The following is a 22503-nucleotide window of genomic DNA, read 5'->3' as shown; positions in this document are numbered from 1 at the left end:
AAAGAAATGGACTGAATTAGGAGGGATCCAAACGGATCAAGGATGGATGACGAAGGAAAAATCTATATGGTTTCTTCCCGACTCCATGGTTCAAGTCATCGTTAACACAATACATAGTCCAGCGCACCTAGGAGAAAAAGCTATGCTAGACAGCATTCAACACATTTGGTTCAACAAACACTTGCGAGCAGCAGCTAAACAAAAAGTACGTACCTGTATGATATGTTGTCAGTTTAATCCAGGTAAAAGCATCCCCATAGAGCAGGGTGGATTTCAATCTCCCGATCATGCTTTTGAAGTCCTCCAGATGGATTATATCCAGATGGAACGATGTCGAGGATTCAAATATGTTCTCGTAGTTGTCTGTGCTCTTTCCCGTTGGACAGAAGCATACCCGGTTTCAGATTACACTGCCACGACTACTGCCAAACAGTTAGTTCGAGAATTCTTCCCACGGTACGGTTTACCACGTGTTGTCTACTCAGATAACGGCCAGCCGTTCTCATCCGAACTAATGAAACACGTTTCCCTATTGTTAGGCTACCAATGGAAATTCCACTGTGTCCGACATCCCGAGGCAGCAGGTCTCGTGGAACGCCATAACCAAACTCTGAAAATTAGATTGTCCAAAATATGTAGGGAAAAAGGTGTCGATTGGATAGTAGCCTTACCAGTTGCGCTCTTTTACATGAGAATGGTAGCACATTCTCGAACAGGGCTATCCCCGTACGAGGTGATCTTCGGTAGACCACCAAATATGTGGGGGACGCCTATACCTCGCAAAATCACTGATGTTGACTGTAATATGCTGACAGATTACCTGGCTTCCTTGATGTCTGCACTACAATCTTGTCGTTCACAGGTAGCCGCAGCTTTTCCCGACAATACTGAGGTGAAGCCCCATGACGTGGTTCCTGGCGACCTGGTTTTGGTCAGGAATTTTGACCGAAAGACCCAACTGGAGCCTAGATGGACATCGCCAAAATTGGTTCTACTAACTACAAGGACAGCCGTGAAGATTGAGGGACGCAAAGGGTGGTTGCACTCGAGTCATATCAAGAAATTTTATGGACTACCATCTAGTGTGAACGCTCAGCCCTGCATTCCCTCACAGACAGACTCAAAGCTCCCCTTGGCTGAATTAACAAACACGGAACTTTATAAACTAAAATTAAGGTCTAGTAAGTCAGACAATTTGATTGTTTAAGTCCTCTCCAAGGTGAATCGGTTGAATTTGTCTCTGACATGTATCCTCTAGACCGGAATAGAGAAAGAAATCAACAGATGCAGCTTAAAAAGCATGCGTATTGTAAATCACTTCGTAGTCACTGCATAGTAACATTATTAATTTTGTTTTTTCTAAGTCTTCTGATCATCATTGTCAGCATACTATTGCACATGTATTACCCTATTCTTAAGCGTGTTTACAATGTAACTGCAGAACATTCTTTTAGCGAATTACCTCCGCATGAATTGTCCTATAGATTTGCGCTGCGCAATAACACATTCATTAGTATGTTACATCACTCCCATCAGACCAGCAATGCCACAAATTGTTGGATATGTGGCCGACTCCCTCCCTATCAGAACTATAAGGGAGTTTTGCCCCTCTTTCCATATCCGTTCACACACAATGGCTCCTGTGGAGCATGGTTTAGTTTGATTAATTCCCTAGATTCAAATTCCGCAGTTTATCAAGACAACTGGGTATGGGGAAACCTGAACCTAGTTTTGCTTAAAGTCTGCTACCCTAACAAGGAGGGACTTCCCAAAAGAACAGGAACTGATCTAGAAAATGAAGTATATGGATTAGGTAATTTTACACTTAACCTCATGATCCTGAACGTTGAATCTGAAGCTACACCAATCTTGCCCGCCATGTCAGTATTCCCAGTAAAAGGGGAATTATGTGTAAAAAAAGAATGGTTCCATACACATGGGCCATAGTAAATGCACCACTGTAATAAAATTCAGTGATCAAGGCAAGTCTACATTTAGAGCTTCCCGTCATTCCTACTTTATATGTGGCCAGACCGCATATATACGTCTACCTCTAGATTGGGATGGTACCTGTTACATAGCATTCCTTCTGCCACCTGTTTTCCTAGCTCCTCCTGATTATCATAGAAATACCCATTTAGTACACAATAGACAGCAGAGAGATCTCCCAATTGTCGATTACACTGAAACAGCATGGGAACAATACACAGATTTCAATAAAGGTTTCTTTCCCTATATAGGTACAGTCACTAATAGTAAGCTGATACGTAGATTAACCAGAACCCTTGAAGCAGTAGTGAACGAGACTACTTCCGCCTTAGGCAATTTAACAGAAGAGCAGTCTGCTATGCGGATTGTTGTACTTCAAAATCGTCTTGTCCTTGACGTCATCCTGGCCGATAGGGGCGGAGCTTGTAGGGTCATCGGATCAAGTTGCTGCATTTTCATACCAGAAAATTCGCCGTCAGTATATAAAGCCATAACTCGCCTTCATAAGATTGTAAGCCAGATACACCAGAGTCCAGGCACCTGGACTTGGTCCGGTTGGTTCTGGGGCGTGTTGTCAGCCTGGGGATGGAGAATCCTATCCTTCCTAGGTATTGGCTTTCTCATACTATTCAGTTGCTGCTTATGTCTACAATGTGGGCCAGCGATTTGTGGTCTGTGTGCCACATCGTGTATCCCACATCCAAGTTTTCGTTCAAGATCCCGGAAGAAGAAAGAAGAACAAATGATCCTATATGAACAGATCGATGGATTGATGAAGATCGATATCTCTTGAGGGTCCGTAGGGGACAAGAAGGGAATGAGGAAATATGAATTTTGTGATCAGTTATGTCCCCTATCGTAGACCCCAACGGCTCCATGTGCATGCTATACGTACATGTATGTTCCCTCCAGTTCCAGTTTTGAAGACGCAAATACATGTGCGTCCACCGTCAACATGTCCTCTTTCAGATCCGCCATGGATGGGTCAGATATTCCATTCCTAAGTATGAAAGGCCACCGACTTTATGTGGTTCACTTTCCACATTTTACAGATTCAGGCGAGTAGGCCCAGAATTCTGTCATCAAGCCTTTTCCTGCCTTCTGCCTCTGAAAGCTCCAGTCTGAGCCTGCATCTGTATCCTTGAACTTTGTCCTACTCCCTGCGCGGCTAACGGTGCCTGATCCAGCCTGTTGCCTGCCAAAAACTGTATTTCACCTTCAAGATTATCTACTCCGCTCCTCATCCGATGCATTCCTGTCTAGTAGTTTAGGTAAACATTCCTCCAGCTACCGTGCAAAGGGCCAGGCCTCGCTGTCCTCATGCAAGTAATTCATAGCCCCGTTACCATGGAATATTCCTACCCCCTCGCATCTCATGTAGACACTTAGACGCTTGTACACGCACTAACAGTCAGTACAGAATAGATTCTATCCTAAGAAACCTTTCCTTTTGGATAACACAGTTCTTTAAACATAGGATATTAGATATGATTTGGGATTAGGTTGACATGAACCCCAGACTTCTGTCTCCACACGTAGAGCTAAATGTCAAGTCCCCTTCACCCTCTAGTTGCACGTCAATCACACGTCATGCGGCTGCGCACGCATCTCTGCCAAATATTTCTGCTGACATTGCAGGATTCTTTTATGGATCCACCCACTTGTGACATCATGTATGATGACGTTTATTAAATTACGCCCATAGGTCCACCTTTATTAGTTACGTATGCACATTTTATCTGTATTATCAGTTGTTACGCCTCTTGCATCTGTTTCACTGTAATGCATTTCCTATAAAACCAATTATCTGTCAATAATGTATGCCCTTCCTTCCTGAACTTTCGTGGTGATGGAATAGAAAGCCTGCAATTCGAATTGTATTCCTTTGTATAGGAATAAAGCCTTTTAAAACCTCTAATACCACGGATTCTGCCTCTTATATTTACTGAGTTATTCTTACTAGACTTTACCGCATAAAAAATAGTACCGGTAATGAAATATTTACCACAATACGCACCACGCGCCGCCAGATCTGAATCACCGTACCGCATGCCGGAGGATGACCGGCTACTGAAGAGGAGTCGTATAGTAAGTGTAGCAGCCGCGTGTGAGGGAGAGTTAAACGCTCCACCAGTCGTTGACCACTAGCAGCTGGGATGCCCAGTAATAGGCGCGCATATCCGCCGCTGCTATTCCCCCGCAGCATGTAGACTGTACACAGGTCGCCAGGGCCACCCGCACGGCGCCCCCTTGCCAGAGGAACCTGTTCAGCAGGGCGTTTACTTGCGTGAACCACGTCTGCGGGGATCGGGTATGGGGAATTCTGGAGGCCATAAAGCATGCGGGGCAGTGAAATCATCTTAAAGATCGCCGATCGGCCATAGAGGGAGAGGGGTAGTTGCGACCATATCGTTGTGTCGTCCCGCACCGCCGGGAGAAGAGGGGCTATATTCCGAGCCCACGCCGTATCTTGATCTCGGGTCACGTAGACCCCGAGGTATTTAAACCCGTCGGTAGCGACAGTCACCTGGTTTGCCCAAGCCATGTGTCCTAGGTCCCCGCACACCGGGAATAAAAAAGATTTAGAAGGATTAGCGCACAGACCAGACGTCTCACCGAAGATGCAGAGGATCTGAAGGACCCTAGGCCCCGAGACCCGTGGGTCAGCCATGTAAAATAGTACATCATCCGCGTACAGGGCTATTTTGTCTGTGTAGTCCGGAGTCCATGACAACCCACGCATCACTGCGTCCCTCCTCACCCATTCGGCTAGTGGCTCTATAGCAAGCGCAAATAACAGTGGGGATAGTGGGCATCCTTGTCGGGTGCCACGAAGGAGCGGGAACGAGGCCGACCGATGACCGGCCACCCGGACCGACGCCGTGAGACCCGTGTATAGGAGCTTGATATACGTCCGGAATCGGGGACCAAAGTTTACTGCCTCGAGGAGGCGGAAAAGGTATTCCCAACTAAGGGAGTCGAACGCCTTGTCTATATCGGCCAGCAGTACCGTGACCGGGAAGCTTAGCTTATGGGCTTCTGCTATCGCATTATGCAACCGTCGGATATTATGCCTCGTTGCCCGATGCGGCATAAAGCATGATTGGTCCGGGTGGATCAGCTCTAGTATGTATGTTCGTAGACGATCGGCCAAGACCTTTCCCAGTAGTTTAGGTTCAAAATTCAATAATGATATGGGACGATACGACCCCGGATCCTCAGGGGGTCTGCCCGGCTTCAGAAACACGACTATTTCGGCATGTGGCCAATCAGGTGGTAGCAGTTGAGTCTCCTCGGCCTCTTGTACAACCTGGAGCAGATAGGGGCCTAGCGTCGGCATAAGGGGCCGCAGAAAGTCTCCGGGGAATCCGTTCGGTCCGGGGGCCCGACCCGGGCGGGTAGCCATCAGCGCCGCGCGGAGCTCGTCTAACGTGATGGGCTCCTCCAGTTTATCCCGTGCCTCGTCAGAGAGTTGGCGAGGAGGGATGTCCCGAAAGAAGGCGTCGATTAAAGGCGGGGCGATCACTTCCCGTGCCGCGTATAAATCTGAGTAGAATGTGGCAAACACTTGTGCGACCGCCGCAGGGGCAGAATGGGGCGTTCCGTCTGGGGACCGTATCTTCGGGACTTGTGTCGGAGCTGTCCGAGCTTGGCACAACCGATGCAGCATTTGGCTCGATTTATCCCCTCACTGATAGATACGATGTTGCATCGCCAGCCAGGCCTCTTTCGCGCTGTTAGTTTGCAATGAGTGTAACCATCGCTGGGTAGCGAGCATGTTGCGTCGAACCGCGGCCCCCCCCGCACGCACCCGCTGCTGTAGTTGCGCCTGACTGTCTTCTAACGCCTTTATCTGATGGAGGGCCTTAGTTTTCGCCGCCGCTCGGAAACTTATATCAGCCCCACGAAGCACCGGCTTCCATGCCTCCCACAGCACCCCAGCCGATTGAACCGTACCTACATTGTGCTCAAAGAAGTCGGTGAGAGTGTCCGTCACTAGTTTTTGGTGGTCCCGGTCTTTTAGGGACCAAGGGGAGAGCCTCCAGCGAAAATCAGGTTTATGTGTGTTGAGGGCCAACGTGAACTGTACTGGGGAATGATCTGAGAGACCTCTGGAGAGAATCGCTGATGAATGGATCCGGGAAGCATGTGTGCACGGCAGAAAGACATAGTCGAGGCAAGCCATTGTGGCGTGGACGTGGGATGCATATGTGTACCCATCTTCTTCGGGATGGAGAGCTCGCCAAACATCTACCCAACCCAGGGCCTGGGCTAGTGTAAATAGTTTGGTGTGTGTAGGTGACGGAGCCCCCTCCCCGGCGCGCCATCTATCGCCGGCTGCCATCGTCTCATTCCTGTCACCACCCAGAATCGTCAATCCCGGGGGGAGCTCGCCCCATACTCTAGTTATGGTGTCTACAAACGACTGACTCATGGGCGGGGGTGCATATACGCTTCCGATGGTAATTTGCTCTCCATATAGCGTCCCTGTTAAAAACGTGTATCTGCCCGCTGTGTCCACCCACGTTTTGGTCACCTGCAGCGGGACACGTCTGTGTATGAGAATCGCCGTGCCCCGCGAGCCCCGTGTGAAGCCTGAGTGATAAACTGTGGCGTACCCGAATCTAGCGAGGCATATGGCCTTGTTGCCCATGAGGTGTGTCTCCTGTAAGAGAAGGATGTCAGCGGAATGGCGTTTGGCCGAACGTAGCATAGCCCCTCGTTTTATCTTGTCCAGTAGCCCACAGACGTTCCAGGTAAGAAAGGTGAGATCCGCCAGGGGTCTACTTGGCTGTGTATGTGCAATCTACTCTACGTGGGATCCCAAGGGAAGTGGCTAGGATATCCTGTGTACGTTGCGACAGCGGAACTAACGTGTGACATCCCCAACAAAAAAGAAAACTGGTGCAATGAACCACCCAACCACCCGCCCCGCCCCCCTCCCCCATACAGCCGAAACGTCGGTGCATCTGTCGCGGTGTATACCCGGGTCATGTCCCAATCACATAAACTCACTGTATACCACCAATGAATCCCCAAAACGCCAAACCCCCAAAACAGTGTTTAACTAACCGTGGGGTGCGGTGAGTGCCAACCCACGTCGAGATTTAAGTATCTACTGACCTCCCCTAGCATTTAAAGCGCCCAATACCAGAACAATACAGATACAATCAGTCCATACAGGATACACTTAGCTGGTGCTTGGTATGTCATCCGTCAGCGGCTGAGTTCGAGCTCTCCAGCTCCCGGTCGACCGGTGGCGGGAACGATCAGTTCTGGACGGGCCCGCAGTTTTGCTCCTGGCTGAGCCTTGTGAGGAGTCTGAGTCCATCGGGACCGGGGAGTGCGGTCTAAGCGTTCGGTGTTCGTCAGTCCATGCGAAGACCGCCTCCGGCGACGTGAAGAATAGGGTCTTGTCCTGGAAGATCACTCTAAGGCGTGCAGGGAACAGCAGGGCATAGGAGATATTCAGGGATCGAAGCTTCCGTTTAGCCTCAGTGAATGACTGTCTTTGGCATTGAACTATATTTGTATAGTCCGGGAAGATCATTATGGGTGTGGATTCAAAGACCATCCGCTCTTTGTGAAGTCTGGCATACATTAGGATAGCATCCCTGTCTGCATAGTTGAGCATCCGGGCGATCTCCGCACGCGGCCTTTCGCCCGGCGGGGGCTTCCGCATCAGGGCCCTGTGCGACCGCTCCACAACAAAGCACGTGGATCGGATATCCGATGGCAGGATCGATGACAGACAGGTGGTGAGGAAAGCGTCCATGGAGGGGCCCTCGCATCCTTCCGGGAAACCCACCAGGCGCAGGTTGTTTCTGCGTGCGCGCCCTTCGGCATCTTCGATCCGCGCCGCCATTTCATTGGTAATCGTTGAGAGCTTCTCCACCTTCTTCTGTAGCGTTGAGATATGGTCCTCCATCGTAGAAACCCTTGTCTCCGCCTCCGTGATTCTATCAACAGCTTTCCGCAGATCTTGGCGGAGGAAGGAGACCTCGGATTCCACTGCGCCCAGCTGTGTCTCTACTGCGCCAATCTTGGCCTCAAGGGCAGTGCGGGATTGCGTTATTGCTTCTAAGAGGGTCGCTGTGTCCGTCGACATCCCCGTGTCTTTACTACGGGTTTGCGCGGTGTACTGGTCTATGGTGGGTTGTTGTTTCGCCGCCGGGGCCGTCTTCCCCATGGTCTAAACGCTGAGGGCGTCACCAGGCACACCCTGTCGTCCGGCTCTAATCCGTTCCAGCCGGCGCCGGGCGGCGCCCCGCTCTCACGGTCCTTGCTCGCTTCTTCAGTGTGCTGGCCGGTCTACAGTCACCTTCACCGGCCCCGCACGTCGCATCTCCCCAACTGACGCCGACTATGGATGACCTACGCGCCTTCCGGGCAGCCGCACCGGGCCGCCGAGACACCCAGGGCACCCCAGCCTCCACACCCAGCCTGCCGTGATGCCGCGGCTGATGTTTGCTGCTGCTCCCAGGGCAGAACCTGGCGCCTCGGCTCACTTAAATGGCCCAGCGCTGGAGGGTCGTTCCCCCGCCCACAGCAGGGCGCTGCCTCACCGGGCAGAATCTGTCACGCCCTTGAGTGGGCGCTGTCCGAAATCTGCAAAGGGCCACCACGTATCTGGGCTTGGATTGCCCTGGGCGCAGTCCAGCGCTCACCGCAAAAGGCGCAGGCTCCCTGTCGCCAGGCTTCCAGCAGGGCAGCACGTATCCTGGTCTCCGGCACCGGCTCTCACTAATGGCGGCAGAGGCACCCGATCGCTAGACCCACCGGGCTCTGTAGATGATGTCCAGGTCCTCCGTGAGCCCCCGCGGGCCGATCAGCAGCCCCCTCCAGGCCGACCGGGACTCCGGCTCAGTGGGCCGCCCGACCGCCAGCACCGGCGCCCACCGTCATGTTGGATTGGGAGAGGGGAGGAGGAGCGACCACACCGGGCCCCGGCAGCGGCCGCTTCAGCCCCCCCGCCTCCGGCTGCAGCAGTCGCACGGGCACCGGGCGCCGCCACGGCCTCCTCAGGCACCCAGGCCCCGCCGCTGATCTCCTCTGCGTCACCCGTTTCCAGCAATGTTGATTTCCCGGTGGCAGCCGAGGGTATTCCGCCGTCCCCGTCACCTACTTTTAAACGCAATGGAGGGATATAAATGCAGGATGTTTGCTTGACGCGGCCCGGCCCCACGGAGCCCTACACGGCTGCGACCGCCATGTTCGGCGTCCAAGCCACGCCCCTACATATATATATTTTAACAAATAAACTTCATTTGAAAAAATACTAAACATACATATATAATAATTAAAATATATTTACATATATCTACTTAGAAAAAAGTTCTTAAACTAATAATTTTAATTTATATTATAATTTAAAAATAATATAAAAACAAATAAATGTATACACATATACCCTTAACATAAAATCTTTTTTTTAAAACTGTTATAATGAAATAAAAAATTAAACTACTTACAATTCTGTGACTATAGCAAGAATTATAAACACACTACAAATATTAATAATTACAAATATTATAATTTTAAATAAACAAAAACATAACAATATGAATTATAACTGAATAAAATAAATGATAAATATAAAATGTAATACAGTTACTGTTCAAACTACAATTTATACCAAACTATGCGAACTAATAAAATTAAAATATTAAAAAATAAATTCTCCCACTTCACACAACGCAAAAATAATAAAACTGGTTAAAATTTACAAATCTCCCGCCAATAAATACAACAGTAGTAAAAGAGCTGAATTGCAGATAATATTTACTGTACCCATTTCAGCCAGTACAACAGTAGCAAAACAGCTGGAGTGCGAAGGAATAAATGTACTATTCCCACGCCAATCACTACAACAGTAGGGAAAGCGTTACATTGGGGAGGGGTAAAATGCACTATTTCCACCCCAACGAGTGTAACAGTAGGGAAAGTGTTAGGTAGCAGAGGAGTAAAATGTACTATTCCCACTCCAGTCAATACAACAGTAGGGAAAGTGTTGAATTGCGGAGGTTAAAATGTACTTTTCCCACTCCAGTCAGTACAACAGTAGGGAAAGTGTTGGACTGAATAGGGCTAAAATGTACTATTCCCACTCCAAAATGTGCAACAGTGGGGGAAAGTGTTGGATAGTGGAGGGGTAAAATTTACCATTGCCACTCCAGTCAGTACAACAGTAGGGAAAGTATTGGATTGCGGAGGGGTAAAATGTACTATTCCCACCCTAATAAGTGCAACAGTAGGGAAAGTGTTGGAAAGCAGAGGGGTAAAATGTACTATTCCCACTCCACTCAGTACAACAGTAGGGACTGTGTTGGATTGTGAAAGGTTCAAATGTACTATTCTCACTCAAACAAGTGCAACAGTAGGGAAAGTGTTGAATAGTGGAGGGGTAAAATGTACTATTCCCACTCCTGTCTAACATTAAAAACATACAAAATATCTTCAACAAAATACAATTATTTTAAAACAAAGTTAATAAAAAAAATATACATATGTTGCCAAATAAAATAATAATATCTTTAATATTAAACATTAAACAAATAAAATCATATAACAATCTTAAATACATGTCACCAATATCTACAAACATTATTATAAATAAAATACAAAAATTATTTTCATACAAATAAATATTTTTACTTAGAAATTATTTATTAACAAAAACATTATTATATGCATTTAGTTTAGTTACTTCCCAACCTACACACCACAAAACGCACAACCTGCACCTAAAAAATTCTTTACACAAGTAATATAAATATATATCCAAAAACTAATTTTCATTAATTAAATACTAATTATTAACCAATTATAATTAATATACTTTCCACAATAAATCCCCACAAAGCACAAAACACACTCAAAACATGTAGCAAAAAAGTAGTTATACAATTAACATAATTCATTATTACATTAATAATTAATATTAATTGAAAACATAGAGGCCCATACGTTGTCTGCCCGCCATCGCAAGGGAGCTAGGGACCGCCCGCTAAAGGTGTGGCGGTCCCGCCAGTGGTATTAGGATGCGCCCGCCACACTGGCGGGTGCATCCCGCATTGTTTACATTGCGGCGGGCGGTGCTGCAAGCAGCACCCGCCGCAAGGTAAAAAATGCATGTTGTGCATTTGAATGCATAACGTGACAGGCACCGCGCGGTGCCTGCCACCTTGTGCATGCAAATGCTGGGTGGTACCATAGATACACCCCATGTGCACCCCCCCAACACCCTGGGGGCCCACAATGGGCCCCCAAATGCAGAAACCGCATGCCTTTCCATGGCGGTGTTGCCGCCATGGAAAGGCAGATCTCCTCAATCATGGCTACAGCCAGCCTTTCCATGGTGGCGAAACCACCATGGAAAGGCTGCCAGGGATTGGATTCGGGGGCCCGTTGCGGACCCCCCTTGTGTTGGGGGGAGGTGTTACCCCCCTAAATTTCACTGCACTACGTGGCAGGCACATAGTGCAGTGAAATGCACAACCTGCATTTTTTACATCGCGGCCGATGCTCTAGTCAGCAGCATCCGCTGCAATGTTAAATTGCAAGATGCAATTGTTTTAATAAAGGTTTTAAAACTTTATTTGCATATTTTTTGTGTTTACACTGTGAAGGCAAAAGTAAAACAATGAAAGGATAGATCTGTTTCCACAAATTCCTTGGGGAATATAGAGTGGGCATGTTCGAGGTTGCTGGTACCATCTGGTACCATGATAAAGGTAGAGTTCACATGGGGCACTGTGAGCTAGCTAGGAACCAGGCCAACATTCTCTGAAAAATATTTGTGAACTAAGTTCCAATATGTTGAAGTCTATGTTGTTCAGATACTCAGTCCTACTAAATTCATAGGAACCGTATAACAATGGGAGGATTTGTTTATATTCACTTTTAATCCCAACACCCTGCCAAACTCCTCCAATGAATCCAAGGCCACTGGGAGGCTGGAGCAGGCATCCTGGTGATAAAATACATCATCTGTATATAATGAGATAATGTGAACATGACGCTGTATTCCTAACCCGATCCAAACTCCCAGCTGTCACGTGTGACTTGCAAAAGGTTCCATTGCTAAGAAGAACAAGTGGTGATAAGGGGCAACCTTGTAGTGGGGGATATGGGAGTTCATGCAGATGGTTGGTGGAATTAATAGAGGAGATAGAGGAAATTAAGTATTATTAGGTTGCAGGGGTATGACTTTTAAAAAAGGAAAGTTTGTGTACTTAAAATGAGGTGTCTGTAATTTGCAGAAATACAATAATAGAGATTAAAGCAAAGATGCCTGTGACTTGGAGTTGGCTGTGCTCAAAGACAAGAGACATGTAAAGGATGAAAAGGAAGGAGAGAGTCATTTGAAAGAAAAAGAGTTGAAAGTCAGAAGTTTTAAGTTAAGGTCAGTTTTTCATTAACGGTTTTTTAGGAATACTGATGAGTTTTTATTTTAGATAGCGTACAACCTGAGGGTGCAAATTTGGAAAAAGAAACAATATTATTTGCATGTTGGCATTGATTTGTGCTATATTAGGTACTTTAGATAGGCACCAAAATCTGGCACCAATCTGTCTGCTGCTTGGCTACTGCTAGACAACTGCTTCAACGAACACAGCTCATCTGCACATGGACTGGAAGTGTAACGTAATAGCTGGTTCCATATATAGGGAAATATCAAGAGCTTTAAGTTGGGATCAAAGGAAGTAATAACCTAATGACTATATCAACATGAGATTATCTACAGGGTAAATAATGAAACATTGATAAATAGATTTTGCAAATGCTGCAGTGGATGTTTTATGATGTTCACTCTTAAAGTTTTGGTCACTGTATTAATTAGAAAAGAAAAGGTGGGTCGATTATAGATGAGGGTGAGGGCAGCCTCCGTAGACAGTTGAACAGTATTGTCTGCATTCCTGTTGCTTGAGGGTGGAGACAAGACATTGAAGTGATGGAGTATGTAAATAGGGCTCTCCTTAGAAATATAGGGAGGGTTTGGTTTGAAAAGGGCAGCTGATGAGTTGGTGTTCCTAGGCACTGCAGTTTTGGCAGATGGTAAGCATGAGGGTGGGACTGCTGTTCCTATTGCCTAAGGTTAGTATGTTTTTAGACAGGGCCTGTCATTTTCTGTCTCTAAGTGCTGCAACAGGAAGGCTGATAACAGTCAGTTTGCAGGGATCTTATACTCCATTGTGCTTTTGTTGTGGGTACTAGCGATTGAAAACAGTCCTAGTGCTTCTTGCAGTGAAAAGCATTATTTTACTCAAAAGCTGTGTCCTTGGAGAGTCGAAGTGTACAAAGGAAGTAAGTTGGGGGCATATTTACAAACAAATGCCAGCGCACGGAGCTGAGCCAAATTTGGCAGCGTCGCGCTCAGGCATTTTGAAAACACAGGGATGTACCATTTCACAAGAATATGGCGCACCCCTGTGTTTCCCGTGGTGCTGTCGCCAAAAAAGCTGCCTAGCTCCATTTCTGGCACCCTGCCGCCATGTTGCAAAGGTGCCTGCACTTCAATGACGATTGTTTATGTGCAGAAAGGGACACCTTCCTGCGCATAAACAATCAATAATGGCGATTTGCTATTTCTATGTGTGTCGCAGAATGCAGCACACATAGAAAGAGCAAAAAACAAGGGAGAAATTAATCAAGTCTCCTCGCATCGCCATTCTAACGCCTGCTCTTGCATGGTGTTATTTTTCTGCGCTGCCTCAGCCTTGTTAATCTGGGGCAGCGTCAAAAAGCAATGGGTGTTGCAGTAGAACGCCTAAAGCAACCCCCATTGCACGCCCCTTTGCTGCAGAGGACTGTAGCGGAAAGGGGCATATTTACAAGGTGGTGTTAAGCCACGCTAAGTGGCTTAGTGCCAACTTGTAAATATGGAAAATTATGCAACAAAAAAGTGACACTCAGGTGGTGATAGGGGCTTGTAAATACGCCTCTTAGTTTTTTGATTGAACTGCAACTGTACCTGAGGTCTTGGGACACAAGTGGTCAAGGCCAGTACCCACCAAGGATACTGTTCAATAACCAGATTGCTGCGGGATCCAGAACACATATGGTTAACCTTCCTAGAGGGCAAACAATTTTCAGATGACACAAAACTGTGATTCCTTCTGTAGAGGACTCAGTGTTTTTGTCTGTGGCAGACCAAAAGTGCAGAATTATTTAATGGACCGTTCTTTGAAAGCGTTTTTTTACATATACAGATTTAATGCTAATATATGTATTTGTAAAGTACTGTACGCTTGTTTTTTTTAGGACTTTTATAGGTATTTTGGGGGCGGAGTGTCTGAAAGCCTCCATGGAATCGAATTGGAGAAATTACGCCCCACAGGACACCTACATTCTTACTAATTTACCTGTATACACTGTATGGTCCTGGGTAATGACAAACGAGTTTTAGCGAAAACTGCCTTCAGCTGACAGAATACATTTCAGATCCGTCAACAGGCATGTCTGTGCCCTCGTGTCAAGGTCAAAATTCTAAGTAGGTCGTGCAACTCTTGAGGTCCGGAGATCGCCCATCCCCCGGTTTTTGTCTAGGTGAGAACTCCAGCCATGGCCCTACTGTAGAGGGCGTTGAGATGAATCGTGCGGGGAGGCCATCGTTTTGCGTTACTAGGCCAAGGGCAAACGATCCACTGATCGATTCGAGACTAACTACAATTACAGGTGTGGGGAAATTCTGTGTGCGGATTCCAGGTAGCCGGAATTAACAATACTGGCTGTAATCTCCACACGGGATTCTTTCAATAGCTGTTTAGACCCCTAGGAATGGCAAACAACAAAACTGCGCGGACCTAAAATTATTCCGCTGAATGCCACATACAATTCCTGCTTCCGAGTTTTTAAACACAGACATTAACCGCTTGCTTTGAGGAAGGCTTATACTTGTATGAAGCAGAATTCGACCTGAGACTTCTGTTCATCCACAGAGGTCGTAGTCGGCAACACCCTACCTAGCAGGCTCCTGCTGGACTGGCAGGCTGCATTACAGGGCCGCTTCGTTGCAGGTGTTCACATTTACTCTTACTTGTAACAGGTGAGTGTTCTTCTAAAGCGGCGCTGTGCAAGGCGCTTTCTGTGACGCAGCTCCACCGTCCCGTTTACCGTATAAACAAACACAGTCTCTTCACAACGCATGTTCGCACAAGGTTCGGGGCCAAGAGAGGAGCTCCTGCCAGGGCCTCTCGAGGGAGCCAGTCCAGTTCGGCCCTGGTTACGCCACTGTCTGTACAAGTTCCCAGCACTGTCAGCGTATTCCTGTCTGTGGTTACCCCGATTAACATGTCGGCTCCTCTCGGATCACCTGCACGATTTTGCGTTTTACCTCTTGTTCTGGAAAAAGTTACCTATCATCACAACATTTCGCACTAATCTCCGATTTACCAGTAGTTTTCTCTGTATATGTGGTAACCACTGGGCCCTAATGCCTTCAAAAACCTCCCAGCTTGCAAAGCATTCGGTGGGACGCCGTGGAAATCCGTTGGAAGATCGCAGCGCGTGCAATCATGTCCTGAGACGCGTCCCCATTGGACGTTCAGGCCGTGTCTCGTGCTAAGCTTCGTGACAGAAACAGGGCAAGATCAGACAGGGCCCGAGAAACTCCAACACAAACAACGTCTTGCTTAATACATGGGAAGAAAATGAGTGCTTAGTTTTTTCTCTGGGAAACCGCCACTTAAGACTGAGGAAAATAGATTCCTGGGGTGCAATTAGCAAAAATTGCATCTTTTGAGATTACAGCAGAGGAAAGTTTGGAAAGCTCTCCTTCACAGTCCAATGGTTTAAAAAAAAAAAGGTTGATGTTTAAGTTTTAGGTAAAGATAGCTGTCTGGATTGGACATCACTTAAAAGTCACAAGCTCATGGACGATCAGGCTATCATCTTTCTAAGGGCGATAGTCGAGTGTCATCAAGCTCCCCGTGATTGACCTGCTTTTAAGGCCATGCCTACTTTTGAAGTGCCTGAAGCCTGAGGGATGCTAGAACTGTAAGAAAGCAACGGCAAAGAAGAGGTGGAGAGACTGGTAGTGCCTGTCTGTCAGTGTGGTTCTCTGACACAAAAATCATACCCTATGAGTGAGAAAACACTTATTTAGCCAGCCTCTTGTGGGTAGGGGCACGACAAAGGCCCTTGCGGTGGCCAAACCCCATCAGGCCTCCCCTGCGACCCTTCAGGGGAGCCAGCAGAAAAAGGCCAATGAATATCTGTGAGATATGGCAGACTCAGGGACCCTAATCACACGCTGAAGGGGGATCAGTGGTCGAAGTGGATAAAGAAAAGTATGGGAACTATCAACTATGACCCAAAGTACAATGACGGAGGAGTCAGCGAGTGTGGGGGCGGTGCAAAGACGTGGTGAAGAAGAACAACTACAAATAAAATATAATGCACACACCTTAAATGAAAAATAAATGCAGATTAAATTTGCTTGTGGGAAATGTATTCTTCTGGTAGGAAAGCACGATTGCTTAATGCAATCACGTCAGATGTCTGTGGGTGTAACTGGGCTGTCACCGTTTTGACTCCGGTTCGGTCCACGGCGGAAATAGTTACATGTTTTTATAGAGCTAAGAGAAACGAGTTTGTGAATAGATGTCATTATCTAACAAAATGCATTACCCACAGTATAGGAAAGGTAGCACACAGTATAAATAAGCTGTTGCTAAAAAAAAATTGCGTGTACATTTTGTAGTGCTTTCAAAGGTTATGCTTTTAATAATACGCTGACTGTACCTAGTGAAAATCATTTTTTAATGGTTTCCATCGAAAGGACAAGTTCCAGATTCAATCAATTAAAGCCTATAGATTTGCTGATTACAACTGCACATTTACATTTCTTTCAGGAGCCGGCTTCTTCTTTAGCTGCCTCGCCCTTCTCTTACTTGCAGTAAAGGAGACCCTTCTAATCACCCTTCAACCTGCGGCAACTCAACGGTTCAGGGATGGTTGTTTTTTTGCTAAAAAGTATGGAGACTGTTTTGATCAAATTAAAAAAGCTTGGAAACGTCAATCCCCCGTTCCTCTGCCCACTTGGGTCTCTGCGGTGGATCCATCATTTTGTGTTACGCGCTGCTTGTGGGGACTTCTGTGAGGTTAGTGAATATATCACCAATGGAAGGGGCCTGTTTGTGTTCAGGAGTGTGGGCTACACATTACCTGTCGGTGTACGTATGTACGCGTGCATGTATGCCACTTATGCCGTGCAAACCTAGCTACAAAGCAAGAGTGCTCGTCCCACAAATAGATGTTACAGTAGGCAGTGGAGAAAATTGAGGAGTTGGAATCTCATCCTCCTCTCTTCCTGCCGTCACCTCATCTCTCTCTATACCTCACCATCCTCTCACTGTGCCTCCACGTCTACCTCATTCTTCTACCTCTACCTCATCCTTCTCTCTCGCCTCAGCATTCACTCTTTCATACCTTTCTCTCACTCTCATCCTCACCAACCTCCTTCTTCTCTCCAACTCACCGCCCACACGCTCTCTTCCCCACTATCCTCCCTCTCTTTGCCCTACCCCCTCCGTCTCCCCCTCACTCTCCTACCTATCACCCTTCCCTCTTCACCATCCCATCTTTCTACCTCAACCTCCTCTCTCTCCACCTCAAACTTGGCTCTCTCCACCATACCCTTTTCTGTCAGCTTTACCTTCACTGCTGCCGCCTATATAAGGAAGCTTGAAATTCTTCTGTACTTGTTGTTGTGCTTGTGTGGGTGTAAAGACACATTTTTGTAGCTATGGTTAATGACTGCGGCTGTCTATTTAGCCCCAATAAGTGCAATAACAATTGGAAAAGTAATCCAAGTTGGCCACCGACCAGGCATCAAATGTGAGCTTGTTTCTGGACTTACCTACCCACTGTTCCAAGAGTACAGTTTCTAAAGTTGACAACTGTACAAGCAATTTGGTGGCTAGTTTTTCAATCCATGTTCAGTTGTCAGTCCTTTGAGGAGATTTTTTTTTAAGGGGAACACATTGGAAATGTGCAGCTAATGTTAATGCCTCAAAATTGAACAGTCTCTTTCAAATTGTGATTGTCATGTTCACTCTTCTTTCATTTTTGCTTATTTTCTCCTATTAGTCTTTCCCATCACCCTCTCTGTCTCATCACCACTACTCTCTTCTCCCTTCTGTTCTACCACTCTCCTCTTAACCCTCCTTCTCTGCCCACTACAATATATCATTTGCCCGTCACCCCCTCTCTGATAGTGTTTCTTTCTCATCATCCCAATCCTTTACCAGCCTTATCCTTCACCCTTCCTTACTCCTCTCTCTCTACTCACCTCTCATCCTTTTCTCGGGACAGGCCTACCAATCACCTAATTCCCATCACCCACTTTGCTCATCCTTCTCCTGCTCCGTCATCCTCCTTCATCTCTCTCTAACAGCATCATTATCGCCTTCTCTACCTTATGACTCACATCCATCTCCTACTACTCTCTAATCAGCCCTTCTGGTCACATTTCTTCTCTTCTCTTCCTTTTTACTTCCTTCTTTACTCTTATTTCACTCACATCTTTCCAGACAAGCCTTTTCTCTTACCCATACTTTGTTGCTTACTTTCATCTTTTCTATCCTCACACTCTCCCCTAATCAACCTTCATTTTCTCAATTCTCCAGCACATCACCATTTCCCCTGTCATTGGGTTCCCAATCCTATAAAACCACTTTAGGTAACTCTGGAGCTGGGTGTTTCAGGACTTCTGATGAAAGGACACCACCCTATTCACAGTTGTGAGTTAATTGATAGCCGATAACATTAGTGGCCTATGCGGGTAATACACTTTCAAAATGCGCCAACACATTGTGATTGTTTAAAGCTCAAATAAGTGCGTTGTTGTCCAGATTATGGACACCTAGCACCTCAGAATTTTTATATTGATGGCAGGGCATGCAAGTTTTTTGCAGTGCTTGCTGTCCCACTCTTAGGTCAGAAATGAAAAGCCGAATGGCAATATTTGAATTTATGGAGCCACACATTACAGCAACATATTGGCAGCAAGCACATTAGCTCACTCTGTTATCGTATAGGTTTAAGACCCAGGACAGTAAGAAGACAATAAAACAAATCACTACTAAGATATAAATTGATAGTATGTACATTTTCAATTACTTTTATGGGATGGCAAACCCCTTTCTGCCACATGCTGGGCCATTGGAATTATGCAGCAGGGATTAACAATTATGTGGTTGATTTCACTAAATTATGCAACAAGAAAATCCAAATTATGTAGTATAATCTAGCACATTTTGTGATAAAATTACTTCATTATTTTGTCATTTTTACACATGTTAACAAAGTCTGGGCAAAGGTTTCACCTCATTAGTACCAGTTCAACACCCAAATACAGCAATAACCAACTGGCAAGTGACCAGTCTTTGCAAAGGGCCCTCCACTTTACAGCAATATGTGTTGCTTCATTTGAGTAACTTTTGATTTATATTTATTTGAGCTAGAATTTCTTTTGGGTTAAAATCTGCAGATTATTTGTAGTTGATGATGGACTGTATGTTAAATGTGATAAATCCACAACTATGCAGAAAATGCGGTGGCTGCGGAAGGCCATAATTCCAGTCAACCTGGCAGTATGGAACATCTCAAATACTGTGTAATGGGAACTCGTGGGACTCTTTTTTAAACAATGGGAGACTCATAGGTACCCCTACATTTCACATGTTCATGATAACTGCCACCATCCCCATGGACTTCACGCCTCTCCAGAAGCACTTCAAGTAGCGCAAGGCCTTGATGTTTATCAGGAAAGTTAATTAATTGGGACCAGAAACCAAGGTTGCAGGTCCTGATGAACCTTTAAGGAAAAATAACAAAATACATTTTTCTTCTAGTAAATGGGCCTTGGGAGGACCTGGCACACCTGCCCCCTTGCTAGAACCGGGCCTAATTTGAAGATAATCTGCTCCCCACTCCCTCCCTTGAATGCCCAGGTTACATAGACACCCCTGTTGAATAGAACGCGGACACTCTCAAATGATTTACCACTTTCTATTGGTTTCGTTTTTCCCTCTGCTGCCTCCTTTTTCCTTTACTCGTATTTATTTTTTACTTGATTTTTACGTGCTCTTCTATTTCATTTTGAGAATAACATCCATTCCCAAATAATCCTCAATTTTTCTGAGGCCTTTAAAAAACACAGAAAAAAAAAAAAAATCTCATCTTGAAGGCCACATAAGTGTACTCCGAAAAAAATGCCAACGTTGACATTTGCACAGTATAAGTGTCAGATGTGTGCCTCTTTTTAAATTTCTATGTATTACATTTGATCGGTTTCTAATGCATCCACTTTTAACAGCCTTTGTTAGCACTTAAGAAAAGTATGTGAGACAGCTCGCTGGGTTGAGCACTACAGCTTCAATCCACAGCATGGCCAACTCACCCCTTCCTTCTTCTGGGGATAATAACTTGCATACAAAACATTTGGGATCGCTAGCTCTCTCCTTTCTTTCTCAGAAAAAATGAACAATTTAAAATGCAGGCAGAATACTTGCTACAATGTGCCTATCTTATGGCCAAATAGAGCAGCAGCTCCTTTGATAAAAGAATTAGACATGAATCTGGATGCGCACTGGGCCCTGGGTACTTAGCACAGCAGAGATCTCCGTAGATCTCCCACCGCCCTGCTCACAGGAAGGTTCTCTCCTCCCCCCCCCCCCCCCCCCTCTCCCCTGGCTTATAGCGCCTATGTAGAGGCTAAATTAGAAATGAGAGTATTTATTGCTAGTTTATCTTCAATTGCAGAGCATATTTTATCTTTCCCATCTCCTTTCCTCCCCCTTTTCTTTTCCTATGTAAACCCTAAAATTGAAAACAGCTTTCTGATATGTTTTATGGCATTTTTTTATTACATATGTTTGTTATTCTTAAATATTGTTACACCTTGCCCTATGTTGTATGATGAACAATACATTAATAAAGCTTCTTAAACTTAAAAAAAAAAAGAAATGAGGCCCTGGGTGGGGGTGAAAGCCAGAAGGAGGGGGGAGGAACGGACTGAGTGAGGGGACAAGATCGTTTATGCAGCGAGGCGCTGGTGATCTTAAAATAAAATGAAAGATCAAAAGCAGGTTTCCAGGCAAGGCCATTTCCGAAAGCAGACGCCCTGGGCCAGGCTCGCCCCGTGGCTAAAGCCGGCCCAGGACCGCAGCGCCCTCCTTTCAGGGACATGGGCCTAGTCTGACATGTCGCTGACTCGGCCCCAGCTTCAGAGGAATCTCAGAAAACCTAAAGTGTTTAAAAAAATTCTCCTGGGCACCTGGTACATCAATCAGCCCATGTGCTACGATGAGCTCCTAACTGCTGAAAAATGAATTCTTCATTTCTTAGCACTTAATGAACTCAATTTTTTAAAAAAATATCTGATCTTCTGTCCTGCCCATCTTCGCGCCTTTCACTTCCCTTGTGGAGTGTGTATTACCTTGTCCACGGCCCCCACCTTTATTCTTACAGTCACTACCCCTCTTTCTTTTTCTATCCCCATAAAGTCACTTACCTGTGGCTGCCCGACATCATTCGCCGGGTCGTGGCTGGGAGCCGCTGAGGCCACCACAAAAACTAGCACCGTCGCCAGCCCTGTCAGCAGCCATGCGTTCATCCTCGGGGACCTGCTGAGAGCATCTGCTGAGCACGGAGGCCGAGCACCGCACCCGGCACTTCCCCAAAGTCCTCCCGTGGCCCCTCCTCTCGCCACCACGTACCGCAGCCTGGCGTCTCGGGGCCTGTGGGTGAGAGGCATAGCTCAGTCAAATAGCGCAACAGGTTAACGCACCTGCTGCGGAGATCTGCGTGTCACGTGCAAGTCGCAGCTTCCAATCAGTGAGCTGATGTGTCTGATGTAGCAATAAGTGAGTTACCCAAGGATCACCAGGGAGATAGTCGAGTTGCTACTGCACCAACAGCGTTGGTCTGTTTTTTTTAGAATCCTACAAAGATAGCTGATTAATTGGAGATGGACTGAGGATACAATCGTGTTCCCTTCCAAGTGTCTTCTGACTGTCTTTTTTCCGACAGCCAATCTGTAGAGCTGGAAAGGCGTGGCGAGCAGGGATGTTTTAAGACATGGGCCAAGTGGGCTCTGGTCCTGTGCCCCAGCCATTCAGGGGCCCCCAGATAGAGCCAACTCAGTTTTCAAGAGACCCTGATGACCTTGAAAAACTCTTAAAATGCTGTTTTCCTCTCATTTACTTTTAATGTGGGTGATGTGTCACAGTCTCACAGACATTTTGCAGAGAAATGTGTTTGTTTCAAGCGGCATCCATAAAAAAGTTTCTTTTAGATCAAAACAGGACCTCACATATGAGAAATGGGAGGGGGGTCACATAGATCATTTCCAGCAATATTAGGGAGCTGCTGCTGTGTTAAAATATTGAAAACACACATCCCTATCTCTGAATATTAGATCTAGACACATTAAGAATTTGGAGTGTCTCTGTGCACTCTTGACTGACTTGGACAAAGAGGTCAGGAAAGCCCTGAAATCGGATCATA

General features: G+C 46.3%; 1 protein-coding gene across 2 annotated transcripts in view; it reads right to left on the bottom strand.

Annotated features, from left to right (window-relative positions):
• Positions 1-21709, bottom strand: part of LOC146796180 (uncharacterized) — a 121421-nt gene extending 99712 nt beyond the window's left edge. For both annotated transcript variants that reach the window (XR_014969899.1, XM_085630180.1), the window contains exon 1: positions 21509-21709. Coding sequence is in view for 1 of the 2 variants with exons in the window: in XM_085630180.1 (XP_085486306.1) it covers positions 21509-21610 (102 nt within the window). In the remaining variant the exon portion in view is untranslated. The remainder of the gene's footprint in view (positions 1-21508) is intronic.
• Between the last annotated feature and the right edge of the window lie 794 nt (positions 21710-22503).

Source organism: Triturus cristatus, chromosome 10 (genome assembly GCF_964204655.1).
Source record: "Triturus cristatus chromosome 10, aTriCri1.1, whole genome shotgun sequence".
Lineage (NCBI taxonomy): Eukaryota > Metazoa > Chordata > Amphibia > Caudata > Salamandridae > Triturus > Triturus cristatus.
This window is presented reverse-complemented; position numbering and strand designations above follow the sequence as displayed.